The sequence below is a fragment of the Staurois parvus genome, unplaced genomic scaffold (genome assembly GCF_062004578.1).
Source record: "Staurois parvus isolate SC_StPar_1 unplaced genomic scaffold, SC_StPar_1.0 ptg000086l, whole genome shotgun sequence".
In the NCBI taxonomy this organism is placed as follows: Eukaryota; Metazoa; Chordata; class Amphibia; order Anura; family Ranidae; genus Staurois; species Staurois parvus.
Window position 1 is genome coordinate 1,688,705 of NW_028317882.1, and position 26,508 is coordinate 1,715,212.

Below are 26,508 nucleotides of genomic sequence, written 5' to 3' on the forward strand. Positions count from 1 at the left end.
AGATTGAAGTGATAAACAAGGTGGTGTGTAGGGTTAATGTAACGGCAGATGAAAGAATTTTATGAGATTAGACAAGTATATCAAGCATGAAGAGCACTACGGAGGATCCTATTTATGTGTGCTGATGATTTCTAGATCTGACAGAGTTGTGGAACATTTGTAACACATCATCAGATACATGCGTGAGTTAAAAAAAACACTTTGTTTAGATATTTCAGAATGCCTAAAGGCTAAATCCACCTTTCACAGCATGTTTCATATTACACAAATATTTAGGGTCTAACAAGTAAAATGGTGCCGTTTCCCAGTCTTCCACCCCAAAACCACCCCCCTACTTAAATCTTGGGGCGTATTTCCCTACACGTTTCTGTTGAGTTATGAATCTAGCTTGCCTGTGCAGAGACCTGTGAACAGCAGCAGAGGAACTCTACTTCTCAATAGAGCATTGAAGTCACCACGCCTGTATCTTATTAATACTTCCTCTAGCCCTATAACTGAAGGGTACCCCTGTACTGTGGCTGGATGTACCCATAATCCATTGATAGCAGTTGCAATTCTGTGCAGGTTCAAATGTTCAAATGCAATGTACTAACAAATACAGATTTTTTTCCTTTATAATGTGTGCATCAATATTTTTTTAAGGTGGAATACGCCTTTAAACTTAACTTGTGTTCTAGCAAACCAGCTCCCACTTATCCCCGTCCCTCCCTGTCCTCAACTTTCTGGGACATGTCACAGGTCCCAGGAGGTTGCGATATCATTCATAGGGTGCATGTGCACTGTGAAGCTGCAAGGAGTCAAGATACAAGAAGTTAACATGGCATTGCCAGGAACCCAAAGACTGGCAAAGAACCAGCCCAGGTGAGGACAGCACTAGATCCCTGGACTGATATGTGAGTCTTTATTAAAAGTCAACAGTTACAGTAATTGTTCCTGCTGACTTTAATTTTTTTTTTAAAGCTGACTGAAGAACCTCTTTAATTGCTATCCTACCCAGCACCCAAACTTAACTCGCCTGCTACTCTGTTTGGCACTAGGTGCCAAGAGAAATCTCTAGTAGCTCTGGATGTGGGGAGCATATGACTCACTCTCCTCCCCTCATATCGCAGTACTGGTGCTTGATGACTGATTGCTTAGGTGCCTTGTGTTGTTACATAGGTGGGGGAAGAGAGTCCTCTGCCCTGTGTAACCTCCAATGTCACAACTTGGAGATTAACAGATCTTTATCTCCTTGCTCCAAGCAGTTAAACAGAGCCCAGTGGGGTCCCAGTTAGGTTTGTGCAGTTGAGAAGGGTGATGGGTAAGTAAACCTATTGTTTTGTCCTGAATGGGCAAAGTAGTGGTTTGTAAAAAGCCAAAGGCCAACTTTGAGGGGGCATAAAAATGCCTCTAATGCTGCCAGTCAGGTGATTGCCAAAATGGGCTGGCCAGTGGTCCCTTATCCACCTCAAAGGACAGATTTGTCACCATCTGACTCCTAGCCCTTTGGACCAGTGATAGATTCAATCCGAGGCAAGAGTTTTGAGGACCTGAAGAAAGTTAGAACATCTCTGAAGCAGTGGAGTAAAGAGTGCTCTGTAGATAATTCCAAACTGGATTTGAGGCTGGGTAAAATGATTATGCAAATGCATCGAACGTGATGGGGACTACAGTATGTGAAAGGGTAACAGAGCAGATAAATTCAAAGGCTAACTATATGTATGTTCATTGTTTCAATCTCTGCATAATTAAACATTATACATTTCAACACTCAATCCTTTTTGATAACCCCTCGTAGATATATTTCTGGGTTATTAGAAGATTTAAAATCAGATCCTTAATGTTTTAAAGAGATTGTACTTACTGGAACCTTTAAAATCAGTGCTGCTTAGGAGGGACTGCCTTTACTATAATAACGTGGTCAGTCCAAGTGATGTAATATAAAACATTGCTTGCATAGCATTGTCAAACATGTGCAGAACACCTAGGTCTGTTAGTGGAGACCCAGCAAGGACCTGTCTGCAGCCAGTGCTGATCACTCACAAGTAATCACTCCCTGAGCAATTACATACGAGTGGCCATGACTAGCTGCAGGAGCTGTCACCTTCGCATGGTCTTAAATGGGGCTTCTGTCTACAGCTAATCTCTGGGATTCCCTGCTGGGTTTCCTACATGTAATTGCTAATTCTAACATGTGGATAGGGCCTAAAGACAACAAAACCCCAATGCAGTAAAAATGAAGACATTGCTGGTGTTGTCATATTCCATGCAGGCTGATTGCAAGCTGACCTCAAGCTCCCTGCAGACTTCAGACTGCAATCATAATACATGACTGAGGCTTTGAGGATTCTGGGAAATCCTGTCTAAAAACCAAACTGAATGCTGTTTCCTTGGTTTCAAGCAAGAGAAGTTTGAAATGAAACTGAAAATCATACCTGGCTAAGGAACTACAATTTAATGGCAATTCCTAATAAATTACAAGATGGATTACATATTATATAAATATATCATATCAAGTTTTAAAGTTATATGTAAATTGAAAATCTATTTTCAATGTTTGGCCCCACTGTATACAGTTTTCATAAACAAATCATTTTATATGCATCTGTTGTAAAGTTTCATATTTGGAGATCCAGCCAGTACCAGTAATTTCTGTTGCTTGCAGACGATGGTTGAAACTGGCAGCAGAGTTATCAGTTAGCTATGCGCACTCCTTCAGTTGGTCAAATAAAGGCGTGCACATGGCAGGCTGATAATACTGCAGTCAATGTTGATGGGGGAATCCCTCCCATGAAGCTATTGTATTCTCAAAGGGGGAGTGGAGAGCCATCCCTAACAGGAGAGCAAATAATTTTGGTTCACAGCTACATCCGCTGGCAATAATCTTGTGCTAAAAATCCGACATGTTATTTGACTTGTACCCAAGCCGATCAATGGTGATCTGGTTAGACATTCAGAGCTGTCCTGTGTCCTCTGCACACCTCTTGTGTTATCTAAAAGAGCTGTCCTTTTACTTATCTTGGACTCCAGGATTAGTCTTTATGTTGTGGATATGTGAGAGTGGGAACAGATGAGCAGTTTCAAAAGACAATTAAGCTGGGCTGACCACATCCAATCCACAAAATAGGTGTGTGTTGTCAGCCACAAAAGGACTTAAGTACCAAGTGCATTTCTGACAGATCAACAGGTATTTTTCTGTACTTGAAGGGCTATTAAAGGGATAAAACATGGGGAATGCCCATGTATTGAAGAGATGTAATAAATGTTTTAAAATTTTGCCTTGACATATGCTTTAAATATGATTATACTACATAACTGTCTAACATCGTCAATGTAATACAACAAAATTACAGGCATTACTTAATAGCATTACATCATCAGCATGGACTAACTAGTTATGCCCTAGCTTTTATTACGTAATTATAAAAATGAGTACTTGGTGTGTCACACATATAGGGTCCACTCTAATAACCACTTTCTCATAGCCACCAATTCAGATACAAACATTTTGATTCTAAATGTTGGTTCCAGCACATGTTCTAATTTGACTGGAAGGCATGGGAAATAATGACAGTTCTTGGTAAAGTCACTACTATATATATGTAAACCTAACATGCAACAGCTCAAAAATAAGCAAATTAATTTGTATAAGTTTAATTTATTAAAGTAGATAAGAACTAAAAAAGTAAAACATTTCTTATTGGGTACTTTTAGCAATGGTAATTGTGCCTAAGCACAATTAGGCAAACTGCTACCTGTGCCTAGGCTGTCCTGTGCCTTGAGCCTCATAGCTGTATACCTGCAGAGTAAAATACAAGACCTCTGACTGGAAGACAAGGTTCACACCTATGCGTTTTGCAGTGTTTTCAAATTTGCAGAAATGAAATACAGTCCGTGTAACATGATTTCCTATGGGTCATGTTCACATTTGTGCGTTTTCAACAGGTGCGTTTTTTGGAAAGGGTCAAGGCCTTTGTCGCCCACATGGAAGAAAAATATATTTGAAATATATTTTAAAAATATTCTTCCCAAATATATTGCCATATATTTGAAATGCTACAATTTTGGCCATATTCAGTATATTAAAAAAAATTATTTATATATATATATATATATATATATATATATATATATATATATACACACACACACACACTGCATGTTGAAATGCGTTTTTAATACAAAATAAGAAAAATGTTTTTAAAAATACATTTCAAATATACTGTATGTCTTTAAAAATACAAATCTACATTTTTGGAATGCATTTACAAATATATGTAAAAATATATGTTAAAATGACTTCTTTATATGTTAAAAAAAATCTGAAGAATATATTTTAAAAAAGTAATTTTAACATATATTTTTACATATATTTGTAAATGCATTCCAAAAATGTAGATTTGTATTTTTAAAGACATACAGTATATTTGAAATGTATTTTTAAAAATATTTTCATATATTTTGTAATAAAAACCAATTCAACATGCAATATATATATATTTAAAAAATATTTTGAAATATATTGAATATGGCCAAAATTGTAGCATTTCAAATACAGTATATGACAATATACTTGGGAAGAATATTTTTAAAATATATTTCAAATATATTTTTGTTCCATATGGGTGCTCGCAGCAGGTTACAGTTTTGGTTCCATATATTTCAATGGAAATGATGGTGCGATTTCCTGCATGACAACAGACACTTCCCCCTAGCAACATTAAAACATCCCAAAAATGCAAAGCACATCAAAAAAGCAATAAAATGTATCAGAAATGCAAAATGCACTAGACGAATGCATCAACCGAAACCTGTACAGGTGTGAACCTAGCCTAAAGGTAGGTACAGATTTCAGGGACCGGACAAATTTTGATGTGCATGTGGTCCTCCCTTGTTTGATAGAAGTCAATCGTTAGATCAACTTCTGTCAAATGGCCACACTGGAAACTTTAACTGATCAGTGGCTGCAGCCAGTTGCCTGTGTATTCTGACAGCTGAGAGTCCAGCAAGGAGGATTCCTCCATCCACCTCACTTGTGTGGATGAGGAAATCCATTTGTTTTTTTCATTCAGCCCCCTGGCTTAACGAAAAAAAAAAACTAATCGTGTAAACCCAGCTTCAGGGGATTTGGAATAAGATTTGGGGATGGCACTTCTCTACTGCTCAGTGTTCTTCTTGCTGGAGAGAAAGCTGCATTGCATGCATCTCCCTGCTTCTTGATTACCACCAATCATCAGGGTGTAGCTCTAACATGAAGTATATATATAAGTCTGTATCTACCAGAGACACAGTGCAGAACATATCATGGTAAGTCAATAATGGGGAAAAGATCACCTGCAGGCTGTTCACAGCAAATATTGCTGTCTAGTCCGTTGTCCTCTTCTTGTCTTTTTGGGCACAGCTTGCACAGTTCATTTTCTCATTAGGGTTGCACATTTTGGACAAAGTGGGAAATAAAAAATGGGAACTAAGAACTATTTCTGTCTGTGCCCCCATTTGAAAGATTTTTCCTCATTTCATGTCCTGTGACATCTGTATAAGAATGAGGCCATAGTTCTTACAGAATAGGAAGACACAGATAATCATTTAAAACACTATTTGAAGTTCTCTTCAACACTTTGCTAAAATGTTTTTTTTTCCCGATTGGAGAGATTTCCCATCAATTAGTTCCTGGCTAGTAGTAAGGGAAAATCTACCCAAGACCCGACAGGGGCTCTAACCATTCCCTACTCAATCCAAAACAACAAGAAAACAATTTTGACTGGAATTTGACAGTAAAACAGCACATTACACAGTTTAAAAATGTAAAAAGTTTTCCTAAACAGAACATTTTATTTCCTCTTCCATAATACAGAGACAACATGATGACCTGGCTTTTCTCTAACGCATTTATGCAAGACAATCTAAATGCAGTGCTAACAGCTTCTAGGAAAAGTAAGATATGCAAATTATACAGATTTACAAAACAAAAAGAATAAATGACAATGAATTCAGTTGCATGTGCTGAAATATGTATAAAACAAAACATCTATCTAGACTGCTCTATCTTTCCATCTTCAAGACTCTTTAGGAAAAAGAAATGGTATAATTGCACATCAGAGGGATTTACTTTTATGTCACTGCACTAATCCCCTTTGCTTGGTTTTACTTAGCACAAATGATGAAAAGACCATTTAGCACATTTCTACGACATGTAAAGGAAAAAAAGCACCATGTGTTCTAGACAATATTTTTTTCTGTCATCGTGAAACTTCAGCTGAGAATGTGCTGAGTACAAGGAAAACACCTGTAAGTAATTGTGGGTAAAATATGTGTGGGCCAAACCATAATTATTGTCTTCATGAAACTAAATGGATATGTGAATCGTCCAGATCCTGGAACAAATTGAACCCCAGATTGGTGATTCGATGGTTGTCAAAGTACAGTTAATCAAGGTGCAGGATTAAAATTAACAGCACATGATATGGCAATTAATTTGCATTTTTTTCCTGTAATTATGTGTTTTATTTTCAGTGACGCTAAACAGTGGCAGCACTAACTTATAGCCCAACTTCGCCAAAAACCATTTATTTGGGATAAAGTGTGCATAAACACAAATCAATGACATGGGTTAAACCAGGGGTGTCTAACCTGCAGCCCAAGACTAAGCTATAAATGTGGCCCAAACGCAAAATCAGAAACTTACAAAATTTCACTACCATACATGCCCTGAAATTACAGTAGCAATCTGTCCAATATTAAATCTACTGAAACAAGGCCTCCCCACTCATTCGAATTCAGATGGGTTACCCCCGTGTTTATATATTAAACGCTCATATCTCAGCATTACTCCCATATGGTCTATCCACATCTGGGATGTGGGAGGGGAATGCGAAATCCAATTCAGAAAGACCCTGGTCACATTGGGTGTGAGATTGGCATGAGATTTGCATGCCATGCGACTTGCAAATTCCATGCCAAATCGCAACTACAGCGGTCATACCGGTGCGGTTCCGACTTGGTCGGATCTGCATCGATTTCTAAACTAGTGTATGCACTGCTTTTGGTGTGATTTGCAATGACATCCCGACTTTGAAATCATGCAACTTACAGTGAAGTCGAACTAGTTCAAAGTCAGGATTGATGTGACCGGGGTGTAAGATAAGTTTGCAGGCCTGGATAAGGGATCCACACAATGCCTCCCTAACACAGACAACATGCACCACATCATCAAGAATGCCCAGAAAACATAGTTTAGGGTCAACAGGTATAGTCAATATAGCACACTATTAATAGTGGTAACAAAATTCCAGTACCTGTGGAGCTTTGGGCACCTCCACAGTAAATGTATGAGATCACCCGTGTCTTTGTAACACCATGCAACAAATGGGTAGGGGCGTATGCCAAAAGAGAATAATTTATGAGGAGTACGGTGTACTCTCAACAATCCGAAGACATGCTGGCAGGTTAATTGGATCCTGTCTAAACTGGCCCTAGTATGTGTATGTATTAATGTGAGTTAGGGACTGAAGATTCTACGCCCCTTGAGGATTAGGGACTGATGAGAATGTACAATATATGTAAAGCACTGCATAAATTGACGGTGCTATATAAATACCTGTAATAAATAAATATAGAGTAGTGATAATCTTTGTGTCACATTCAAGGAATGGCAACGGATAGACTCTAGAGCCTCCTCCCATTGTTCCCCAGGTATGGGACCTACATCTTTTTCCCACCCCTTCATAGCTGAATTGGAGTAGCACTCCAGATAATCAGCCAATAGCATTGCAGAACATCTAGAGCTAAAGCTCTTCGTGAAACTGGATTGTTGCATCACATTAAAGATAGGAGTCGGGGATAACTCAGGAGCAGTTAATGACAATTGGACCTTAATAGACTGCTGTAATAGGAGATAGTAAAAATGCTTTGTGGACGGAATGCCAAAACAGGATTGTAATTGGTTAAAGGTAAGAAAAGTGGTATTATCAAAGATATGTCTCAAGTGTGTTACACCCAATGTACGCCATTTAGTAGAGTGTGCTCTTGACTCCTTGAACTCTGTACATTCTGCACTCCTGACCCCTGCTCACTGTGTCTAATGCACTCCTGGCTCCTGCAGTCTATGAGATGTGCAATCCTGACCCCTTGAACTCTGTACATTCTGCACTCCTGACCCCTGCTCACTGTGTCTGATGTACTCTTGACCTCTTCACTCTGACATGTGCACTCCTGACCCCTATAACTCTGTACATTCTGCACTCCTGACCCCTGCTCACTGTGTCTTACTCACTCCTGACCCCTGAACTCTGTACATTCTGCACTCCTGACCCCTGCTCACTGTGTCTTACTCACTCCTGACCCCTGAACTCTGTACATTCTGCACTCCTGACCCCTGAACTCTGAACATTCTGCAGTCCTGACCCTTGCTCACTGTGTCTTACTCACTCCTGACCCCGGCACTCTGTGAGATGTGCACTCCAGACCCCTGAACTCTGTACATTCTGCACTCCTGACCCCTGCTCACTGTGTCTTATGAACTACTGACCCCTCAACTCTGTACATTCTGCACTCCTGACCCCTGAACTCTGTACATTCTGCACTCCTGACCCTTGCTCACTGTGTCTTATGAACTACTGACCCCTGAACTCTGTGAGATGTGCACTCCTGACCCCTGAACTCTGTACATTCTGCATTCCTGACCCCTGAACGTTCTGCACTCCTGCTCACTGTCTTACACACTCCTGACCCCTGCACTTAGTCTTTAGTTGTGTTCAAGTCTATCATAAATGCTCAATAGAGATAAAGACTCTGTATAATCTGCTCGAGGTCCTCCACTCCAAACCATGTCTGTAAGAATCTGGATATGTGCATGGGGTACAATCATACTGGAACAAAATAAGGTCTTCTCCCAAAATTGTCACAGTTATCTAAAATGTCTCTGAATGCTGTAGCATTACCAGAACACATCACTGGAAACAACTGAACTCCTCGAAACACCTGAGTTATGTTGATGGGTGTCCATATACTTTTGACTGTATACTGGAGTGTATTTTGTTAGATTGTAGTATGACAGATGGTGAGCATCTGATTATATCCCATAAGGAAAAAAAACAACAGCTCAAATACTCATGACACGTTGCAAAAGGTTTTTCTATTAACAAAACATTTGTGGGATTCAAAATAATCAGTGTTTTGGCATATGTCCTCTTCAACATATTGTATGTATTGGTTTACAGAGCAGTATAGGGTGACACTTGGCAACATGTGACATGTCAGGACAGGGTGTAGTGGGGAAAGATATAAAACAGCAATGTGACCTCAACTGCTGCAAGACGCTGAGCATTTAAAGTAAAACTGAAGACAATTTTTATTTTGGATAGAATAAGGAAGGGTTGTAACTCCTGTCAGTTTTTGTTTTTGCCATCTGTGTCCCATTGGGGAGATTTCTCTTCACTTTCTCTCCCAAAGACATACCAGAAAGTGAGAGGAAATCTCTGTGCGAAACTAGTGTCCCCATTGGAAGATTTCCCTTATTTTCCTTTTCTAGTGACTACAGAAATGTTGGGATTTTCTTTCACTTTCATGGATCACCAGGACGAAGGGAGAGGGTGAATCTCCCTAATGAGGGTTCAGACAGCACAATACAAATGTGACAAGTGTTCTAATCCCTCACCACCCAATCTAAAGCTTAAAAAAAAAAAAAAAAAGTTTGCCTCTGTTTATGCTATAATGGTAACACAAACCCTTCTCCAAGTGTACAGTTGCGATCTAGCATACTTTTACTACTGTCCCCTGGAATAGTACTATTTGGTCAATAGAACTCACATATAAAACCTGCAAAATGAAAAAGAAAAAAAAAAAAGTATGCCTACTGGCATGTGATCTGTTACTGTAATGCTGGCTTGTACTGGGTTTTTGTTCTCCCTGGTCAGGAGGCTATCATGCGGTGACACCTTCCTCTTCCATTTCTTTTAAATTTTGTAGTACTAATGTTTTTACATTTTTCCTCTGAAATTTTTCAATAAAAATTTTATGTAATAAAGGAATTGCCCCAACATGTTACTCGTTTTCAGATTCTGCTGCTTAAAAAATGAAAACACTTCTGATTGGCTGTATTAGTCAGCACTGCTACATTTACTAATATAACTGACCACATTATGAATGAGCAATTCATCTTGAACCAACCTTAACCATTATTGGATGTTATCTAAATCTTTAAGGCGTGTGTAGTACACACAGCCCTTCCTCCTCCCCTGTTCCCATTTACTAGAAATTACTTGTTTTATTATATATATATATATATATATATATAAAATGTGTTACATAGTTAGTCTGGCTAAAAAAAGACAAAAGTCCATCCAATTCAACCATTAAAAAAAAATAAAAAAAATAATCCTATACCCACAGTTGATCCAGAGGAAGGCAAAAAAACTCCAGCACAGCATGATACAATTTGCTCCTGCAGGAAAAAAAATTCCTTCCTGATCCCCTGAGAGGCAATCGGATATTCCCTGGATCAACTTTACCTATAAATGTTAGTATCCAGTTATATTCTGTGTATCCAAGAAACATTCCAGGCCTTTTTTAAAGAAATCCACTGAGCTGGCCAGAACCAACTCTTGAGGGAGTCTATTCCACATTTTCACAACTCTCACTGTAAAGAAACCTTTCCGTGTTTGGAGATTAAATAAAAAAAAAACAAATTCTAGTATATATACACCGGCATTTGTAAATGCTATAACGTTCACGTAAACCAACTTTTTTACATGTATTGTAAATATTGTTTTTTTCTCAAAATTGTCAGTATTTTGTTTATAGCGCAAAAAAGTAGGTCAGGTAGGGGAGTCAATCTTCCGGAGGGCAAGTGGTTAAACAATTTCGTACTGTATCCAAAACAAAAAAAAATGGCTAATGTCTCTTTTAGGTACCAATCTAGAACACTAGGCAATCCCATTGTCTGAAACCCTTTTTTTGTAGTGGGAATATTTTCTAATAAACATTTTTTCTGTTGTATCAGTGCTACAGTGCTGGGGAAATTTCAAAATAATACACACAGTCCAGCTAACCATTCCTACATTCCATTCCCATATACACATATGCAGACTCTGCTTTATTGCACGTATTATACTCCATTCAGACACGTCTAAGAGGTAATGGCAAGTTTCAGAAAAATTGATTTAGGTAAAGACTGTGTTGTTTTGGCCACACAAAATTTTGTGTTTCAGTCACCGACTCACAGACATGATTAGACTATATCAGCTAAATCTTAGAAGTCTTATTTCATATGCCCAGTACACACAATCAGAAAATCGGATGACAAAATTTGTTTTCGGAGGGACCATACGATAATCTGATCGTTAGTACACAGCCGATCACGACAGTTCATGTGACAATGTCCGAAGGAACAATAACAGTGGAAACAAATTTCCTTTAATCAGTACAGTATTCCTCAAAAAAAAAAAAAAAAAAAAAAAAAAAAATCGAGAGACCAAGACCACACATGCTTAGAAATGAAAGAATACATTGGAAGTGATGTCATATATTGTAAGGGCTCGTTCACACTTGACTGTTTTACCAACGCTTGCCAAACGCCCCTATAGTGTTTGGCAAGTACTGGTCCGGCGTTTGCGGAGCATTTTTTAACGCTCGCAAACGCGGTTTAGCAGCGGTTGCTAGGCATTTGCCGAGCGTTAAAAACGCCCCACAAACGCCTATAATGAAGTTGAATGGTGTTACCGCTTTGCAAACGCCCCGTAACCACGTCGCAAACAACATGTCGTGCGGAACTGCCCGGCACCATAGACTAGAATAGGAGGCTTCAATGCCTCCTGACTCGACCAGAGGCGTCCATTTTGCCGCAACGCGACGCTAACGCTCTTGTTAGCACAGCACCATGTGCTGCAATGTGCAGAATTGTCCGAGACATTTGGGAAGCAGTAAAAACGCTTCCCAAACGCCTCTCTGCCTCCTGCACACAACGCTAGTGTGAACGTAGCCTGAAGTTGTATTCTGTCGTATGAGAATTTCTGTAGCTTTAGTAACCTCTTCATTTTTGATATGAAATTAGCATGCAACAAAAAACGAATGATAAGTCATCCAATTATCTGATGGTGTGTTTATACACAGGTCTCTCCTCGTTGGCGATACTCGGTGATCACCGGGTGCCGGCGAGAAATCACTGACCGGGTCCTGGTGATTGACAGCCGATTCCGCAAATGGCCCAGAACTGCAAAATCACATATATATACGTGATTTTGCACACACAATGTCGCCCTGTAGCAATATTTCTGCTATAGCGCTGAGCAAACCCTTTGGCGCTATATAAATACTGTATAATAATAATAATATAGTGCGGTGCGGAGGCGGTTAATTGGAACTTTCTATGGACTCATACTTATTAAATGAGCATGAGCACTTTATTGCCGCTTTGCACATCATTTGTTATCTTGTTGCACATCAATAGATGTTGGTTTGTATCAATATTGTAAAATTTGAATGTTCATATTCACTTATCGCATACCTGCTACACTCTGTTTTTTAAATTATTGAAGCGCTGCACTTTATATTTGTTATTTTCTATATAAGGTTTGCGCGTCACTTTTTGTGCTATCTGCTCTCGCCTCTGAGAGCTCACTTGTTTTTCTTGTTTGAAGTAGTTTTATACTTCTCCAACTGTGCGTTCATTTCTTTTTATTCATATTTCCATTTTGCTGCAACTACATTGCGTAAGATTGCATAAGATTGTAAACACAATTTTGGATCCAAAAAATTCTTTGGGAAAGTTAATATGAAGTCTTTTGTTTTGGGAAGCCTTTATTCATTGTTTGCATTGTGCTGGCATGTGTACAGCAAAGTCAGAGGATGTAACCACAATCAGGATGGTGTTCTGCAAGCTAGGGGACAGTCACATGGAGACTAAACTGTAAACGAAGAACATCTATGGTTACCTTTTTGAGAACCCATTTCTTCAAACTCCCCTGCAACTGCCAGTATTCCCCGCATATGGGTGCATGATTACCTGCTTCTTTGACACATACTTTTTTCCTCTCACCAAGGCTTACGCCTTTACAAGAAAAACCACAGCATGTTGTGGGATAGAAGTACTTGGCATACCCAGAAGTGTCAGAAACCCACAGCAGCCGGGGTGTAGCAAATGGGTAGAGTTTGAAGACATGGGCCACTGTAAAAGTAAGTATAGATGCCCTTTTACAGGCTTTGCTTAGTTTACAAGTGACCAAGTGGTGAATGGGCCACTATAAGCATTTCAACTTTGTAAAGCCCAACATAGCCCTTACAAACCATCAGCAACTCCTTATTTTATGATGATTTTATAACATACATGAAGGTGTTCGTGAGTTTTAGTAGTATCAAATGTTGCACAAACGACCTACTAACACCAATGGACATTACTACATACTCATACTCTTAGACCTTTCTGCTGCCTTTGACACAGTTAACCACCCACACCTTTTCAATAAACTCCACTCTCTTGGCCTCGCGACTCTGCTCCTTCTTGGTTCTCCTCTTACCTATCTCAGCGCAATTTCAGTCTTACATGCAACACCACCTCCTCTGCTCATCATCTTCTTTCTGTTGGGGTATACCAAGGCACTGTCTTGGGCCCCCTCCTATTCCCTCTCTACACCTCTTCCGTGGGGCAGCTGATAACCTCCAATGGCTCCAATTCCACTTCTACACTGACAATACTTAGGATTTCTCTATTCCCCAGCTCACCCCCACAGTCTCCTCCTATCACAAATTTACCGAGCAACATATCATATAGATGTCACACCACTTCCTCAAACACAATCTTTCTAAAACTGAGCTTGTAATATTTCCTCCTCCCCAATCCCCCCCAGACAACAGCACAACCATTGGTCCCTCCGCACATGCCAGGGTGCTAGGTGTAATCCTAGACTCTGACCTCTCCTTTGAGCCCCACATCCAGTCACTGGATAAATCTTGCCTTAACATCCATGATCTTTACAGAATTCACCCCTTCCTAACACCACTACAAAACAACATATTCACTCCTTGGTTATATCCCACCTTGAGTATTTCAACTACCTCCTCACTGGCCTACCTTTACACAGGCTATCCCCCTTCTGTCTGTTATGAATGCTTTTGCTAGACTTACACACCTGCTGCCCCTTCTCTGCCAATCCCTTCACTGGCTTCCACTACCTCAATACATCAAATTCAAAATACTAACCACAATGTACAAAGCCATCCACAACACTGCCCCCAGCTACATAACCAACCTTATTTGCAGATATCACCCAAATTGTCCTCTCCGGTCTTCCCATGATATCATGCTATCTAGCTCTCTTGTTAGCTACTCCCATGTTAGCCTCCAGAACTTTTCCAGAACCTCTCCCATCCTCTAGAACTCCCTACCCTAGTCTTTGCCGTCAGTTCCTACCCTGTTTGCCTTTGGGCGATGCGTGAAAACTCATTTATTCAGGGAAATCTCCCTGAAACTGTACTTGATTCACCTCCATAAGATCACACCCTGCAGCTATTACCTTTTGCACCACCTGCCCATTGCTTTAGATTGTAAGCTCCATGAGCAGAGCCCTCCTATATTGTATATATATTGTATATATTGTATTGTCCCGTTATATTGTAAAATGCTGTGCAAACATTTGATGCTATATAAATCCTGTATAATAATAATAATACTAATATTGTTTGCAAAGGGCCAATGACGATCTAGTAATAAAATGCAGCGCTTGAAGACATAAATGTTTATAGACTCGCATCTCTGCCAATAATGAGGATATTTAAGGACAAGACATCCAAGCTGGTCATACAGCTGCATAGCATAGATGGAAGAATCTCCTGCTGCGGCTTTTATTTTCTGAGAGCCGATTTATCAATTGAAGGATGTCAGTTGGGAGGGTGCTGATGGGGCCACCCATAAAGCAAATTTAAGCCAATTCATTAGGAACTGTCTGAAATTCATCCAGTGTATGGCTATCTTACAGTCACTCCATTAGAGTGACAATCAAGTTGCATACAGTACATAGATTTAAGATCCTTCCCTTTTTCTGTTCTTATGATATTGATGTAGGCATTGCCATGACAGTTCTAAAAGCTGAACTTTAGGTTACTAAAAATTTTTATCTTGTGGTGCTCAGAGATAGGGGTGAGGTTAAATCTATTCCTTCCTCTAGCACAGGGGTGGGCAACTGTGGCCCTCCAGCTGTTGGTAAACTACAAGTCCCATCATGCCTCTGCCTTTGGGAGTCATGCTTGTAACTGTCAGTTTTGCAATGCCTCATGGGACTTGTAGTTCTGCAATAGCTGGAGGGCCACAGTTGCCCACCCCTGCTCTAGCAGGTCTTTTCCTGTATGTATGACTGGTCCACTGAAGCAATGGTTGCAACACTCTGACATCATCATGTGCAATGCAGGATCAGTGGTCCTGTGTTGTACATGAGAACACCAAGGGCCCACTCACATTGAGGGAGAGAAGAGTGCCACCTGCCAGAGGAGCATGAAATAAGGTAAGTAACAACCCCCCTGAGCAACAACACTTAGTAGAATTCATACAGAGCATCTACATCACTCTTTAGAATTCTGTCATGCCTCTGCAGGAATGTCAGTGTGCGAGACAGATTTATGTATCTGTCGGAAACAGGTATATGGATTTGGGCCGAGCAACATGTGTGGAGGCTCACTGAGGCTGGAATATCCATATAGATACTCATTACATTCCATGCATAGCAAGATAGTTCAAGCCGTGATTTGTCATAATTGTGATGATTATGGCTTACAGCTCATGAAAACCGCAAATCCACAATCTCAGAAAATTAGAATATTACATGCAATCAATAAAACAAGGATTGTACATAGAACAATATCGGACCTCTGAAAAGTAGAAGCATGCATATGTACTCAGTACTTGGTTTGGGCCCCTGCATTGACCCTGGACTTAATGAAGCACAGTGGACCAACACCAGCAGATGACATGGCTCCCCAAATCAACACAGACTGTGGAAACTTCACACTGGACTTCAAGCATCTTGCAGTGTGTGCCTCTCTATTCTTCCTCCATACTCTGGGTCCTTGGTTTCCAAATGAGATGCAAAAGTTGCTCTCATCAGAAAAGAGGACTTTGGACCACTGAGCAACAGACCAGGTCTGTTTTTCTTTAGCCCAGGTAAGATGCTTGTTCAGAAGCGGCTTGACAAGAGCAATACGACATTTGAAGCCCATGTCCAGGATCCGCCTGTGTGTGGTGGCTCTTGATGCACTGACTCCAGCCTCAGTCCACTCCTTGTGAAAGTCCCTAACACTTTTGAATGTCCTTTTCCTGACAATCCTCTCCAAACTGTGGCCATCACTGCTGCTTGTGCACCTTTTTCTTCCACACTTTTCCCTTCCACATAACTTTCTATTAATGTGCTTTGATACAGCACTTTGGGAACATTCAACTTCTTTTGCAATTACCTTTTGAGGCTTTCCCTCCTTATGGAGGGTGTCAATGATGGTTTTCTGCACAACTGTCAGGTCAGCAGTCTTTCCCATGATTGTGATTCTTACTGAACCAGACAGACCATTTACAGGCTCAGGAACCCTTTGCTAGGTGTTATGGCTTAATTAGCTGATTAGAGTGGGACACTTTGAGCCTAGAATATTGCACCTTTTCACAATATTCTAATTTTCTGAGATTGTGGATTTGGGGTTTTCATGAGCTGTAAGCCATAATCCTCACAATTATGACAAATCACGGCTTGAACTATCTTTCTTTGCATGTAATGAGTCTATCTCATATTAGTTTCACCTTTTAAGTTGCATTACTGAAATAAATGAGCTTTTGCACGATATTCTAATTTTTTGAGTTTCACCTGTACATACGAAGTCCTCCAGCGGCACTACTGTTAGGGCTTCTATCTTTACCCAGTTTTCCTTCTGGGTTCAGGGATTCCAGCCATTAGAATGGCTGAGCTGTGATGATGTCACATGCACATGGGAGTCACAACCGTGGCACAGCACTCCAAAGGGACTGCATACTCAATGCGCATTTACTGGAGATGCAGCTGACTGCAAAACATGTGATTATCTCCTAAACAGTGCATGTTTAGGAGATACATTTTACCCACAGGTAGGCTTTGTTAAAAGGTTGTAGGTAGAAGTTGCAAAGCGGGGTTTACTACTGCTTTAACAACTACCTGAATCTGTGACACGTGTCGGTAAAGCTACCAAAACTGGAGGCAGGGATATTTTCTGAATCTGTTAAAGTGGGCCACGCCACCAGAAAAGTGTCAGTAGTTCTTTAATAAATTCCCCCACAATATTCTCCCCAAAAATGACAAACAGAATACAAGTAGACCAGATGTCTTCTCTCATTTTTAAAATGGTTGTTATATGCTCCCATGTGCTCTATTTTGTAATTGTATTCTATGAATATAAGCAGTCCAATTCATCAACGCAGAATGCTTAATTTACAAAGCTTTAACAAAAGGATAAGGATCGTTATTTTAATCATTGGTCATAACTTTTCATTTTTTAAAAATAAAATTTTAAATAAAATTACAAATCCTTATCCTGGTGTATTCGCTCGTGAAGTGAAAAAATAAAAAAAAAAAATATAAAAAAATAGGCATTTCATGCAACAATTAGCAACTTCACACTCCATTTTTTATTGATTTAGTTAAAGGTTTTATTTTAATTACTGTGTAAGTTATGTTAATTGAACTACTTATTTTATCACAGTTTAGTGAACTGACTTCAAAGAAAAGAGACAGAGCAAACAAAAAGGTAAATACAGGTTTACAAAATTCTTTTTTAATTCAATAAAATAATTTTTATTCAAAGCATAAATTGCAACTGGACATTTACAGTATTTGGTGTATCGGATTATAAAGGCAATATTACAATGTTTCTTTAAATTAAGTAATCTAGTATTGAGGAAAGCAATGCCTTACACTTGGCATTTGAATCTAAGTGATCACAAACAAGCAAGAATATTTTTACTCCAATCACCCAAAATACATTTGTCATATATGACATAAGGATACCAGTGTGTTACTTACATTTAATGCATTCTTGGCAGCTTCTGCTTCTGATCGACTATCAAAACTTACAAATCCAACAGGCTGTAAAAGAAAAGTAAAAGTGCCATTATAAAAGAGAAAAAAAGATTATTTACTGAGCAACATAAAAGAACTATATAGAATATATAGAATTGCAACATATTTATATAAAGACAGTTTCCAGCATAGTGACTTATACCTTTGTTCTACATCCTGCAATCAGAGGCAACCTTACACACCCTTAGCAGAGTGAGGTCAGTGGGAGTAAAACAGTTATTAACTGTGACCCATCACTGGGTGTTAGTGGGAGGAATTATGCCCCACTGATGATGTTAGTGGAAGGAATAGTGCCCCATCATTGGTATCAGTGGGAAGAATAGTGCCCCATTATTGGTGTCAGTGAGGGGAAATATGCCACACTGCTGGTGTTAGTGGAAGGAATGGAGCCTCCTAGTTGGTGTCAGGGGAAGGAACAGTGCCCCATTGTTCGTGTCAGTGGGAGGAATTAAGCCCCACTGTTGGTGGAAGTAGAAGGATTAGTACCCAGTTGTTGGCATCAGTGGAAGGAATAGTGCCCCATTGTTGGTGTAAGGATTAGTGTCCAATTTTTGTTAGTTTTTTTTCTCTATCGTTGGTGTTAGTGTGAGCAATAGTGCCCCACCACTAGAAGCCCTGTAGAAGGAATAATGCCCTATTGTTGGTGTCATTGGGGGAATGGTGCCTCATCGTTGGTGTCAGTAGGAGGAATAGTGCCTCATTGCTGATGTCAGTGGACAGAATAATACCCTATTGTTGGTGTCAATGGGAGAATGGTGCCTAATTGTTGGTGTCAGTAGGAGGAATAGTGCCTTTTTTCAGTGAGTGGATTAGTCCCCAAGGGCTTAATAAATGCAAGCAAAGGGCCACATCCGGTCATAAGTTTGGAGACCACTGATCCAGAAAAAAAATACTAATATTTTCAACCTTTAAAGTTGATCTGGTGAAAGAGAGAGGTTATTTCTTAACAAGCCGATTTTAAAAATCTAAAGCATAATACTCAGAGGCCAGGTAGGGTTGGAAACTTTCTGCTGTCAGACTGTTGTACCTTAGAAATACGAGCAACGCTCTGTGTCTCAGCAGTTCACATAAATATTCCACTCAGAGGATTAAAACCTGGGAAAGAAAGATCTTAAGACAGGTACATTGTTGCAGTCATCCAATATCTGACTGCCATCTATATTTCACTAGATTTTCTGTATATATCCTTCGCGTTTGAGCCACGTTGATGTGACTTACAGATTGGAAACTTGGCACCAACTACAATTTAGAAAAGTCTGGCCCATCCAGGTTTCATTGGTAATTTAAAAATGTGTCCCAGTGGTGCTTTTTGACTCATCCCAATACCATCACAACGAAGGTTTATCACCATAAACACATGGTTTTATTGCATATGTTTTTTTGATCATCTTATGAATGTATTTAATCAAGTCTTATAATTGTGCAGCAAAAGAGGAACACAATATGAATAGTCTGTGCAGGCCAAGAACATTATTAGCGTCTCATTTTCCTTTCTGTGATCTAATATGGATACTCATTGACCATGAATGACCTGTCTATGACACAGGAAACATTAAAGAACAAGGATTTATTCAAAGGGATTCCTGGTTAAAAGTGAAATCACTTTCTTAACCACGGGGCCTTCTTCCCACTATTTACATCTCTTAAAAGCTTAAAATAGCATCAGATATATTTATTCATAATAAGTGCATGCAAGCTAAGTAAGGTGGTAGTTGTCACATATGGCTGAGTATCGAGGATTGGGACCCTCTGTACAGACTGCACTAGAGACAGGGGTCTGGGCAAACACAGAACAATGGACTCACATGCAGAAGTATCTTGCAGCACCAGGTTTTTTCTGACTACAGAAGTCACTTGCAGCACTGGGGTGCTGGACTCACAGGAAAGTTGGACCCAAAGGGAGGTGCACAGGAGTCCCAGGGGATGTAGGTATGCTAAATTCTTGTTTCAGTGCATCTCTTAGTGCCGTTCACAACTGTCTGACATAGAGCAGCCCCTGTTGCAGGCTCATAAACCAGCCATAGATGTATCAAATTGATTAGATCCATCTATGGCAGGCTGGTTGTACTGAAATCAATCCATCCATCAACTTGGGTAAAACCAGCCTGTCGGATTTTTTTACATGCGAGTGCTGTCGACGGCGTTTTTCATGTGAATAGGACACTTGGAACTGAAAATAAGATTTTAGAGTTGCCTTTAGGCTGGAAATTATGGGAATTATTGTACTTGAAATGACTGAGGATAATAAGTATTTGTCCTGGACTATGTTAATAGATCATAAGACTACCATTAAATTAGACTTTTAAGTAAAAACATGGAAAGAACAGAATCAGTTTATGCAACATGAGCTTCTTATTTATTACCTTTGCCATTACTGATAATGAGGCTAAAAGAGGTCACCTTTTAAAAAAAAATTGCTGATAATTTGAAGTGACACTTGAAAATGTCCTCATCATCCAAAAATAATCCATACACATTTATTACTTAATGGTCCTGTAATCCTATTTTTCATGAAATAGTATTTTACTGTGTTCTTCTATAACCGATAACTTTAATCATTGTGTTCTGCTGGCAGTGAAGGCTTTCTGCAAGCAGAACACAAAAGTGCTCTGGGAGGGATTACCTTGTCAACTCTGACCGTGTTAATGGGGGAATCGAGTGATTTTATTTCCTGCAACCCGTGATTGCAGGAAAGAAAATCAAATCATCTATGGCTTGCCTTACTTTGTGGATTGTTACAAAGTTACATTGTACAGTCTGAACAAGGTGAGAGGAGACATCCTCCTGCATGCAGCACTGATGAATTCATCTCAGTCTAGGCACTGTCACTTGTCTAGGGCTTGGTTCACACTTCTGCGACCTGAAAGTTGCGCCTTTACCAGGTGACTTCCTGGCGATTTGCTGGTGACTGGAGTATGACTTTGATGCGACTTGATGCACGACTTTCATGCCATACGACTTTGCCTGGGTAATCTTCCTGTAGACCGCTGATGAAGTCACGTGGTGCGTGACGATAGGTGTGGGGAGGAGTCGGGTGACATCAGCGCTCCAACACCAATCTGACAGGCAGGGTTTGCTCTTTACTGATTGCTTCTGTTGTGGTTTTATTACATTTTTTATTGGTTACCATGTGACTGTAAATGTCTTAATAAATTACATGCCATTTTAAAGAAGGTATAGATGGATGAAAGTGAGCGCTTTTCCAGTAAGCAGCTGTACACTCAAGGCAACCAACAGAAATCCTTATACAAATCAGAGATAAAATAGTACAGCGCTAATAGAGGTAGGTAAAGTCTAGATAAACGATAAATATCGAGGGAGCCTGTTCCATCTTGTGGCCCAGATGACTACCTATTGACACCAGGATATTATATACAATGCACATTAATAGTGCACGTCCGGTGAGTGCGCATTTCTTATATTAATACAAGGCACAAGCACCAATTTGAAGCTGTGGTACTTTTTAATTACTTCTGTGGATATTTGTAGATTTATTATTTTTTACTCAGTTTTATTATTTTAAATTTATTAGCTATCCCACATGTGATCATTTACACTATTTTGACATCTATATACATCTGTTATTCTTCCTATTGTCCAGTTGGTAATATTTAGACTTGAACTACCTCTATTAGCACTGCACTATTTTATCTCTCATTTTTAAGAAGCATACTGCACTATGGTCTTCTTTGTGGTTGTCAAGTTTTACCCACAGAGTCAGCTGTACTGAAATCAGGTGCCATTTGGAAGGCTTAGCGGTGATTCATAAGGGGAAGATTGCCCACAGAGGAGCAAGTTATGTGTTACCCCCACTTATAGGGGAAATGCTTTTCTGACCTGTGTCCACATACAGGTCCATGTGAGAAGGTGAGGGTCCACCTGGACTTGCAGCACTGGGAATTTGGGTGCAGTCACCAGTAGGAAGATGTTCCACTTTTTTGACATTTTGAAGAATTTATTTTTCTTCATTTTTTGTGGGCATTAGTCACATTTGAGTCTGTCTACATATTTGTTTGTTGGTAGCAGTGCAACACTTATTTAATTCGATATTCCTGTAATGTCAGATCCAAATCACATCAACATACATGAGAATCTGACTTGGAGGCGACTTCCATTAACGTGTAAGGGCAAAAGTCGAATAGAAGTCGTCTTGAAGTAGTACAGGAACCTCTTCTAAACTCGGAGTGACTTCAGTAGTACTAATTAAGACAGCTCCAATTGATTAACATGGGATTTTTTGCGACATGCGGTCTCACAAGTCTGAGTCCAAGCAGCGGCAGTGTGAACCGAGCCCAAAGGTCAAGGAATGATTTTAAGGCCTCATGTACACTGACAATTATTTTAACTCCCCTCAAAGCCAGCAGTGTTTTGGCAAAAAAAGCTCGACACTTGTAAAACACTTGAGTTTACCAGCATCAGGAGTTTGGGCGTTAATTTATTTCAATGGCCAAAATAAATGGTTTATTCTGGCCAATGAAATGAACGCTCAAGAGCTAATTGTGCCTAGCGCCGACATGCCATGTAAGCGCGTCAAGAGTTTTTTTAGCCAAAACGCTGCTTCTCCAGGATGCCCTGGCAGTGAGGTTTTTTTTTTGGGTCATTAAACTATCCTGCCACAAAATGCGGCTAAAATCCTATGAGTGCATGAATACATAGAATAACATGCAGGGATTTAGAGGCAATAGTTTGTTTTATGCCTGACACCCCTGGGAGCAGCTGTAAAAATGTCCAATGTGCATGAGGCCTCAATAATAAAAGGTACAGCTTTTTTGAAAAATCATAATGTTGCTGTATATGAAGTTATGTCAAGGATGTATTAATGCAGACTTGTAATGAAAGGTCCACCTTAGGTCCCTTCCTATCTAATAATACCAGACTTTATTATCAGGTCGACTGTCAGTGTGTGTTCAGACACTGCCTTTTCAGATTGCACAAGACTTCCCTGCTACTGGTGACAAAAAGCCTGCAACACTTCTGGCAGTATTGGATGTAGCAAGAAAAATAAAAGAAATTGTGCTGTAAAAATGATGGGGGGGGGGGGGGTGTTAACAGCAGAAAGTCTTTTTCTGCAACTGCTAAGTACTTGCATTATTAAGGTATGTTAAACATTCTATGGATAGAATGGTAAAATGGTCAATTTAAGTTGAACTCCAGGCTTATCTAATATACATACATAATGCAGCTCTGAAATCATTCATACATTTTTCATGTATTTTGTTTTTACTGTAAATTCCCGAATTGGACTTTATTTCAACCTTTTTTAATAGCCTGTACAGCAGCACTCAGACTTCAGTGAGGCAGTGATTGGAGTCAATCAGGTGACCTGCCTGCAAATATGCTGGAAAAAAAAAAAAAATAACAGAGCATAGTGAACAGAGGGATAACCTCATCAGACTTTTACAGCTCCCCGATTGTCCAACCTCTTAACTGGGGGCTTGGTGATGTCAGCAGTGTATTCCATAAATAGCAAAACCAAAAATGACATTTAATACAGTGTCTTTTTTTGTTTTTCTGTGTCCCTGTGTCAGAGTGACAACTCTGCTGTGTGATTTTATTGTAGATTTAATAGTGTTGTCACCTTATTACAAGAAGTGGAAACAGAGAGAGTTCTTAGGCTTATGGTACAATAGAGACCCTGTTGCTGGTGAGAGCTCAGGACTGCAAAAAATTGCAGACAAAACACTCACCTACTTCTAATGTGTCACTCCTGGCTAGATGACTGAGGAGACATTTTGCTCTTCCAGCCAGTGAGGGAGAGACGCATGGATTATGGAGTATTTCACTACCCTGTTTGGCTCGCATAGTGAGAACTCACCCATGACAAAGTTGTGACATGGCTATTATCTATTATTGTATGCACTTGGGTGCAGTCTTCTAAGTCCAGCTATGTTCCTGAACCTAAAGGTAATTCACATAAAGTAATGAGGTCTAAGATATAATGAGGAGAATATTCCTTCTTACCTGCTTTGATGTGAGTTTTATTAACGAGCCTTCATAACCCTGAAAAGCAAAAAAAAAACTAAATTTAAAAACTGCTGTTTTAGAGTCAGAAGGAAGGACAACATTTTATTACTTAGTTGATATATATATATAGAGAGAGAGAGATACACACACATGCAAACACACACACACACACACACACACACACACACACACACATATATATACAAACATACACACGCTATATTGCCAAAAATATTGAGACACCCCTCCAAATCATTGTATTCAGGTGTTCCAATCACCTCCATGGTCACAGGTGTATAAAATCAAGCACCTAGGCGTGCAGACTGCTTCTACAAACATTTGTGAAAGAATGGGTCGCTCTCAGGAGCTCAGTGAATTCAAGCATGGTACCGTGATAGGTTGTCACCTGTGCAGTAAGTTCATCCATGAAATTTCCTTGCTACTAAATATTCCACGGTCAACTGTTAGTGGAATTATAACAAAGTGGAAGCAACTGGGAACAACAGTAACTCAGCCACAAAGTGGTAGGCCATGTAAAATGACAGAGCGAGGTGCACGCATGCTGAAGCGCACAAGTCATCAACGGTCTGCAGAGTCAATAGCTAAAGGCCTCCAAACCTTGTGTAGCCTTCAAATTAGAACAATAACAATGCATAGAGAGCTTCATGGAATGGGTTTCCATGGCCGAGCAGCTGCATTCAAGCCTTACATCACCAAGTGCAATGCAAAGCGTCCGATGCAGTGGTGTAAAGCACGCCGCCACTGGACTCTAAAGTAGTGGAGACGTGTTCTCTGGAGTGAAAAATCATGCTTCTCTGTCTGGCAATCCGATGGACATGTCTGTGTTTGGCAGTTGCCAGGAGAACGGTACTTGCCTGACTGCATTGTGCCAAGTGTAATGTTTGGTGGAAGGGGGATTATGGTGTGGGGTTGTTTTTCAGGGGTTGGGCTTGGCCCCTTAGTTCCAGTGAAGGGGACTCTTAAGGAGTCAGCATACCAAGACATTTTGGACAATTCCATGCTACCATCTTTGTGGGAACAGTTTGGGGATGGCCCCTTCCTGTTCCAACACAAGTGCACAAAGCAAGGTCCATAGAAACATGGATGAGCGAGTTTGGTGTGGAGGAACTTTACTGGCCTGCACAGAGTCCTGACTTCAACCCAACAGAACACCTTTGGGATGAATTCGAGTGGAGACTGCAAACCAGGCCTTCTCAACTGACATCAGTGCCTGACCTCACAAATGCTTTTCTAGACAGACACACTCCTAAACCTTGTGGACTGCTTTCCCAGAAGAGTTGAAGCTGTTATAGCTGCAAAGGGTGGCCAACACAATATTGAACTCTACGGACGAAGACTGGGATGCCATCAAAGTTCATGTGTGTGTAAAGGCAGGGGTATATATATATATACACATACATACATACATATATACATACATATATACATACATACACACACACACACTTTATTAGGTACACCTGTTCAATTGCTTGGTAACACAAATTGCTAATAAGCCAATCACATGGCAGCAACTCAATGCATTTAAGCATGGAGACGTGGTGAAGACTACTTGCTGCAGTGCAAACCGAGTATCAGATCGGGAAAGAAGGGATATTTAAGTGACTTTGAACATGGCATGGTCGTTGATGCAAGACGGGCTGGTCTGAGTATTTTAAAAACTAGTGATCTACTCGAATTTTCATGGACAACCATCTCTAGGGTTTACAGAGAATGGTCCGAAAAAGAGAAAATGTCCAGTGTGCAACAGTTGTGTAGACGAAAATGTTTTGCTGATGTCAGAGGAGAATGGGCAGACTGTTTATTGCAACATTCGGATGGTAGGGTCAGAATTTGGCATAAACAACATGAAAACATGGATCCATCCTGCCTTGTTCAGGCTGGTGGCAGTGGTGTAACGGTGTGGGGAAACTTTTCTTGGCACTGGCAAAGTGTACCTAACATAGTGGCCAGTGATTGTATATTGTATCTAAATATATATATCATATACAGTATATGCTATTTATTTAGCTGTTGTCCCACTTTTTTTTCTGGATAAAAAACAAAAAGTAACAAAGCTCCAAAAACAATCAAGTTTCTTGTGCTTTGTTTGGATAATACATATGATGGAATAAGTATAAGACGACCCCCAAAATAGTGTTGTGCTGTTTAACACCTTGTAGCCTTTTACATTCAGGCCCTAAAACACATTTGTCCAGAGTGCTTTTGGTGCATTGTGCTTTAGGTGCATTATACCTGCATTACCATTGAACATAGATGCAGCAAGTAGGATTTTGTTTAATACATGTCACCTAAAACACATGTAAAACACAGAGGCATAAACAGAACGATAGTGCCTTGTGTATTATCACAACACAAAGAAAAGTGTGCACTGACATAATACAGCTTTTTTACCCTAGCATTCTACATAAAACATGGAAAAGATTTATCCCGCTTAAATGTCAAGTAGTAGGAAACCCCGTGT

The 26,508-nt window shown here is 39.9% G+C and overlaps 1 protein-coding gene across 2 annotated transcripts in view; it reads right to left on the reverse strand.

The window, feature by feature from the left end:
• RBPMS (RNA binding protein, mRNA processing factor) overlaps positions 1-26,508 on the reverse strand; it is a 294,262-nt gene that overhangs the window by 125,009 nt on the left and 142,745 nt on the right. For both annotated transcript variants that reach the window (XM_089669979.1, XM_089669978.1), the window contains exons 3-4: positions 24,021-24,059; positions 18,003-18,065 (exon numbers count right to left, since the gene is read on the reverse strand). In XM_089669979.1, coding sequence (XP_089526105.1) covers positions 18,003-18,065; positions 24,021-24,059 — 102 coding nt within the window. The remainder of the gene's footprint in view (positions 1-18,002; positions 18,066-24,020; positions 24,060-26,508) is intronic.